Source organism: Chrysemys picta, chromosome 13 (genome assembly GCF_011386835.1).
Source record: "Chrysemys picta bellii isolate R12L10 chromosome 13, ASM1138683v2, whole genome shotgun sequence".
Taxonomy (NCBI): Eukaryota; Metazoa; Chordata; order Testudines; family Emydidae; genus Chrysemys; species Chrysemys picta.
In genome coordinates, this window is record NC_088803.1 from 2,094,917 (window position 1) to 2,102,404 (window position 7,488).

The 7,488-nt window shown below is 46.6% G+C and overlaps 1 protein-coding gene across 1 annotated transcript; it reads right to left on the reverse strand.

Moving 5' to 3' along the window:
- Positions 1-3,465: 3,465 nt before the first annotated feature.
- On the reverse strand, positions 3,466-4,493 carry LOC135975501 (olfactory receptor 10A4-like). Its single transcript, XM_065566717.1, has one exon. The coding sequence runs from the start codon at positions 4,491-4,493 to the stop codon at positions 3,507-3,509; it is 987 nt and encodes a 328-aa protein (XP_065422789.1). The 3' UTR covers positions 3,466-3,506.
- Positions 4,494-7,488: the final 2,995 nt, after the last annotated feature.

A 7,488-nucleotide genomic window follows, 5' to 3' on the forward strand; every position in this document is an offset into this window, starting at 1 on the left:
GCTCGAGTACTGTGGGAGAAATATTTCTCAGTTTATGGATTTCCAGCCCGGATACACTCGGATCAGGGGCGGGACTTTGAAAGTCATCTTCTGAAGGAGGTGCTGAGGATAGCGGGAATTAAAAAGTCTAGGACAACGCCTTATCACCCACAAGGTGATCCTCAGCCAGAGAGGTTCAACCGAACCCTATTAGATATGTTGGGGACTTTGTGGCCAGAGCAGAAGGCAACCTGGAACCAACATGTCACATTTCTGGTGCATGCCTACAATGCCACAAAGAATGATGCTACAGGAGTCACCCCATATCTCTTAATGTTTGGGCGAGAACCAAGATTACCCATAGACCTGTGCTTTGGTGTATCAGAGGATGGAGATAGCTATGAAACTCATCAGCAATATGTATCCCGACTAAGAGAAAAGCTGCGGGATGCTTATCACTTAGCTACATCTGTGGCTCGGAAGAACGCAGACCACAACAAACATCGATATGATGCTAGGGTACGTTTACAAGAGCTCCAGCCGGGGGACAGAGTCCTGCTGCGAAATTTGGGTATTGCTGGCAAACACAAGAGAGCCGACAGATGGAAGGCAATACCTTATTTGGTGATGGAAAAGCTAGGAGACCTGCCGGTCTACAAGATCAAACCTGAAAAGGGTCCAGGGCAGACAAAGACAGTGCATAGAAACCTTTTGCTCTCTGTGGGAGAACTGGTAGGCAGCACTTATGAGATGGGCCACAACAAGGCAACCGGGCAGAACGAAGGTGCTGGACCAAAGCTGCCCTCCAATGTGGACAGCCAGCCCCCTGCAGCTAACCTACCCCTATGCAGCACATCCGAGAGGGAGTCTGAGGAGGAAGACACAACCATGGTGTATCCTGGGATGGAGACAAGATTTCAGTCTCGATCAGCTGAATCAAAAGAGAGCTCTGCCTCTTCCACCCTAAACCCCATGGCAGAAGTATTTAGGCCCATTCCTGACACCCCTGAGCCACTGGTGGGACCCCCATGTGATGACACACACAGGTTATTGGACAGTGGAGACATACAGGTGGAGGATGTCCTGGGCACCTTGGACCCTCCACTGTTAGAACTATAAATGCAGGGGCCTATGCCAGTAGCCGAGGGGCCCCCAAAGGAAACCTCTCCATCTGTCGTTCAAGAGGCTGTCCCCCCTACCACGGCAACAGAGATTCTCAATAGACGAGACAGGGTAATAAGGCCAGTAAAATGGTTGACTTATGATGCACCTGGGGTGACTAGTGAGGAACCAATATGTTTAGCACACAGGTTTGTGGAAGCTAAAGTGGGCTATCTGAGGCCCTTTGGAGGGAACCACTGAGTTGTTATAATAGGGAGTGTGATTTGTCGGGACGACAAATTCTCGGCTGGGGGGAGGATGTAAGCAGAGTCAGGATGAGCTCTACCCTGACATCTGGTGGTGAATTATGGCGAGTGTGGAAAAGAACTCCAGGGGCTGATCTTGTTTGCATAGGCACACCCACTCGCCTGGCATGAAACAACAGCAACTGAAAGTGGTTACTTTGCCTGGTGTGGGATCCCCAGTTTTCTCTGTTATTGGGGCAGGAAGAATAAAGCTTTGTTACGCTGATTCTGTGAATCAAGGCCAGTGGAACTGTTGTATGACGGAAGGACTCACCATTACCTAAGTAGCACTTGCTTGACAAGGGGCATGGGCTACAAAACCCAGTGAAGGGAGAGAGGATGGGGACAGGTTTTTGTAGCTGATTGTATGGGCCCCCTCTGAGGGTTTGAAACACCAATTGCACTACCTCCTCCCTCCACTGTTGAATATCAGAGCTAACTTTGATTCTATTAGGAGTCTAGTTACACACTGCTGAGCTGAATTCACTTTGGGCCAATGGTGCAGTAGCACTGGGGCTCCCCTACTATGAGCTGAAATTGCTAAGAGCTGAAATCACAAAAGAGCTAAAGTTATTAAGAGCTGAGATCACTGAGGCTGTGTTAACTAGTGGGGGAGCCTGAAGCTATATTGCTAAGCGGCTGGCGGAGCAGCTAGCAGAGTGGAGCCTCGCAGGGATGGTTGGAGCAGAGCTGAGTGGCTCCCAGGCTGGTGAGCGGAGCAGCTGCCAGAGCAGTTCGTGGATGGCGGGAGCAGCTCACAGGACAGCTGGTGGAGTGGAGCGGCTCGTGGAGAAGGCTGCGGCGGAACCCCACGGAGAGGCAGCCGGTCGGCCTCGGATCACGTAAGGTGCCCCTTAACACCCTGCGTGCCCCCCTCCCCTTGAACTCTGGGGCTGCACTGACCAGGGTCAGAGACTTGGCGGGGGGTTGTTGGACTTTTGGGACTTTGGTGATTCTTGGGTTGCTGGACCGAAGAGACTTTGGGGTTGTTGGACTTTTGGGACTTTGGTGATCCTTGGGTTGCTGGTTTCAAGAACCAATGGGAAAGGACACAGCCCAATTTGCTGGGGTGGGTTTTTTGCTCATGGTTTGTGTTATGAATCCTGTTTGTGGTGTTTTTCCAATTTAATGCTGATGTCATTTACCTCATGTTATTAAACATTTTCTGTTACACTCAGACTCCGTGCTTGTGAGAGGGGAAGTATTGCCTCTTAGAGGCATCCAGGGGGTGGTATGTAATTGTCCCAGGTCACTGGGTGGGGAATCGAGCCGGTTTTGCATTGCGTTATTGAAACGGAACCTCTAGATATAGAACCCGGCCCTTGTTACTGCCAACTTAGATGGGCAGAAGGGTTACAATTACATTTTTAACATAACATCTTCTGATTACTACTTCATTTAAACCACCATTAGTAGCGTAAAAACCCACTAGATTTTCCTTGATAATTTATCTGAGAGAGATCAGTCCCAAGTTTTATTGACACATGCTTCTGTTGTAACCTCAGTGGATTCCAAGACTGGAGAGATAAAGAGCAATTAGGGCACTCTAAAAAAGCCACCATATATTGTTTTTACATTAACCAGACAAACAGGTGAATATCAATCTTCAACATGTATTGAAAAATGCCGCTGATACAACCCCTGTGAAAGACAACTTCTGAGAGAGGATGAAATCCACCCCGCTGTGAAGGGTCTACACAAAGGCTACAGGCCACTTCTTTTACACTTCACTGCTGAACAGAGGGCCTTGGTGTGGAAATGAGTGACACATGTGGTTTAGACAGACCCTCCGCACTGCGGGGAAATTCACCATTTCCAACCGCCTGCTTCTACCATTGATGTCAATGGGTAATAAATGCAGTTGAGTTCAGTAGGAACTGGATGGGTTCTGCCCCATTGGCTCTATTTCCCCAGGCAGATCTAAGGTCCATTCATCCCTGAGTCAGGGATTGTTGGCCCTGCTCCCCTTATTCATACAGGTAGCTCTTCCTGACAGCAGTGTCCCGTTGTATTTAACAGAACTGCTCTAGTGGGTAAGGGCTGCCTGGACGAGCTGTGGTTCACAGCATCACACCACGAGATGAGTTCCCATTATCTTGACTTTATTGCAACGTACAATAACTACATACAAAATAGTTTGCTATTTGTTCTGAAATTCACAGCCTCACTAGCAGCTTTCCTCAGAGCCTCCTTCACTTCTCTGTTTCTCAGGCTGTAGATGAGCGGATTGGCCAGGGGAGTCAGGACTGTGTAGAAGAGAGACAGTGCTTTGTGCAGGTCTCTCAGCGTGTCGGTGTCTGGCAGCAGATAGACAATGATCAGGGTCCCATAGTAGAGTGTCACCACAATGAGGTGGGAGGAGCAGGTGGAAAAGGCCTTTTGCCTGCCGGCGGTGGATGGGATTCTGTGTATGGTGGTGATGATGCACACATAGGATGCCAGGGTTAATAGGAAGGGAGGCAGTGTTAATGTGGAGGATAACAGGAAGGTCACAAGAACCATCAAGTGGGTGTCACTGCAGGACAGTTTTACTAACGGGGTGTAATCACAAAAGAAATGGTCAATTTCATCAGGGCCACAAAAAGTCATTTGTGATATCCAACATGTCATGACGGTGCAAGACACAAACCCACTTACCCAAGACCCAGCTGCCAGTCGGAAGCAGACGCTGCCATTCATAAGGGCTGCATAATGCAGTGGTTTGCATATCGCTAAATACCGATCATAAGACATCGCTGATAAGAGACAACATTCTACAGCTACCAGGGAACCAAAGAAATCAAGTTGTGCTACACAGCCAGGGACAGAAATGGTCCTGTCCCCAGTCAGGAGACTGGCCAGCATCCTGGGCAGGATGGTGGAGCTGTAGCAGGTCTCCAAGCAGGACAAGTTCCCCAGGAAGAGGTACATGGGGGTGTGAAGATGTTGATCAGCCACAACTAGCGCAACGATGAGGATGTTCCCTGCCACGGTCACAATGTAGATCACCAGGAACATCAGGAAGAGAGGAGTCTGCAGTTCAGGGAGATCCCCGAATCCCAGCAGGATGAATTCTGTGATAAACGTCTGATTTCTCCAGTCTCCAGTCCATCTCTCCATGTCTGCCATGGGCTCTATCAAGACATATAATTAAATAAATATAACCTATGGAATATGACATGAAAAAGGCAATTTGGGGTTTTGTGGTGTCATTGTAATGTTGTTGCAGTTTAAATGCAGCCATGGATGAGTTTTTCCAGGATCTTTGCTTTTCCAGGTGTCAAGGTTCCTTCCCCACTCTGAACTTTAGGGTACAGATGTAGGGACCTGCATGAAAACTTCTAAGCTTCTCTACCAGCTTAGATCTGCTTTTGCTGCCACCACCCAAATGATTTATGAGTTATTTGGGAAACTCTGTCTTCCCCCCAAAACCCTTTTCCTCCCTGGATAGCCTTGGGAGACTCTTCCACCAATTCCCTGGTGAATACCGATCCAAACCCCTTGGATCTTAAAACAAGGAAAAATCAATCAGGTTCTTAAAAAGAAGGCTTCTAATTAAAGAAAGAAAGGTAAAAATCATCTCTGTAAAATCAGGATGGAAAATAACTTTACAGGGTAATCAGATTCAAAGAGCCCAGAGGACCCCCCTCTAGCCTTAAGTTCAAAGCTACAGCAAACAAAGACACTACTGTGCTAATAAACGATGTTCACATAAATACCACCCTATACCGGAAACCTACTGACCGCTACACTTACCTACATGCCTCCAGCTTCCATCCAAGACACACCACACGAGCCATTGTCTACAGCCAAGCTCTAAGATATAACCGCATTTGCTCCAATCCCTCAGACAGAGACAAGCACCTACAAGATCTCTATCAAGCATTCTTAAAACTACAATACCCACCTGCTGAAGTGAAAAAACAGATTGACAGAGCCAGACGAGTACACAGAAGTCACCTCCTACAAGACAGGCCCAACAAAGAAAATAACGGAACACCACTAGCTGTCACCTTCAGCCCCCAACTAAAACCTCTCCAGCGCATCATCAGAGATCTACAACCTATCCTGAAAGATGATCCTTTACTCTCACAGATCTTGGGAGACAGACCTGTCCTCGCTTACAGACAACCCCCCAACCTAAAGCAAATACTCACCAGCAACCACACATCACTGAACAAAACCACTGACACAGGAACCTATCCTTGTAACAAAGCCCGATGCCAACTCTGTCCACATATCTATTCAAGTGACATCATCATAGGACCTAATCACATCAGCCATACCATCAGGGGCTCGTTCACCTGCACATCTACCAATGTGATATATGCCATCATGTGCCAGCAATGCCCCTCTGCCATGTACATTGGCCAAACCGGACAGTCTCTCCGCAAAAGAATTAATGGACACAAATCTGACATCGGGAATCATAATACTCAAAAACCAGTGGGAGAACACTTTAACTTGTCTGGCCATTCCATGTCAGACTTGCGGGACTTTCAGTTTTTACAACAGAAAAACTTCAAAAACAGACTCTAACGAGAGATTGCTGAGATGGAATTGATATGCAAACTAGATACAATCAACTCAGGATTGAATAAAGACTGGGAATGGCTGAGCCATTACAAACATTGAATTTATCTCCCCTTGTAAGTATTCTCACACTTCTTATTAAACTGTCTGTACTGGGCTATCTTGATTATCACTTCAAAAGTTTTTTTCTCTTACTTAATTGGCCTCTCAGAGTTGGTAAGACAACTCCCACCTGTTCATGCTCTCTGTATGTGTGTATATATATCTCCTCAATATATGTTCCACTCTATATGCATCCGAAAAAGTGGGTTGCAGACCACGAAAGCTTATGCTCTAATAAATTTGTTAGTCTCTAAGGTGCCACAAGTACTCCTGTTCTTTTTGCAAACAAAGATAAACACTCTAGCAAAAGGTACATTTACAAGTTGAGAAAACAAAGATAAAACTAACGCGCCTTGTCTGGCTGTACTTACAAATTTGAAATAGGAGAGACTTGTTCAGAAAGATTTGGAGAGCCTGGATGATGTCTGGTCCCTCTTAGTCCCAAGAGCGAACAAACCCCAAAACAAAGAGCACAAACAAAAGCCTTCCCCCCACCAAGATTTGAAAGTATCTTGTCCCCTTATTGGTCCTTTGGGTCAGGTGTCAGCCAGGTTACCTGAGCTTCTTAACCCTTTACAGGTAAAAGGACTTTGGAGTCTCTGGCCAGGAGAGATTCCACAGTATTGTACACAGGAGGGCTGTTACCCTTCCCTTTATAGTTATGACACCAGGCATCTGACCTTTCTCCTGCCAAAACCATTAACATAGATACTGTAACTCCGAACCTCTAGCCGGGCTGGTACCTCGATTATCCTCTGTTATGCTGTCTACCCCTGTGTAGTCTAGTGTTGTGGGTGAAATCTGGGAGTCACAAAAGCTGGATTCGATTCCTGACTCAATGTGACATTGAGAAAGCCATGTAGCTCTGTACCTCAGTTTCTGCAGCTGTAAAATGAGAACAATGGGGCCTTGTAAAGTGGCTTGTCATGTACTAATAAACATACGGATTTAATGTCTTCCCAATGCTCTGAGACCATTGACAGCTTTCTGTACACACTCACGGGTAAAGGCAAACACATCTCCTTGTCACACAGAGAGCTGATTGTTATACCAGTGTCTATGTTAGTAAAGAGCAGTATAAAAGTGTTTAGTTAAGCATTACTCTATTAGTTTTAGTGCTTGCTTATTCCTTCTTCAGATCTGTGAGAAAAATTTTTTTGTTGTACTCGGCTCAAACTGTAAACTCATATATAATAAGTTTTCTTTTATCTTCTAGAACTGAGAAAGCACTCTGAGAAACGAATGAATGAATGTGCAGAGGTAGACAGATACACAGATAAGCCAGACAAAGTGTGTTTGTTTGTGGGGGGAGGCGTGTTTGAAGTGACTTGCCTCCAAACTTTAATTAACAATAATCTAGAGCAGTGGTTCTCAAACTAGGGCTGCCGCTTATTCAGGGAAAGCCCCTGGTGGGCCGGGACGGGTTGTTTACTTGCTGCATCCACAGATTCTGCCAATCGCGGCTCCCACTGGCCGTGGTTCACCGCTC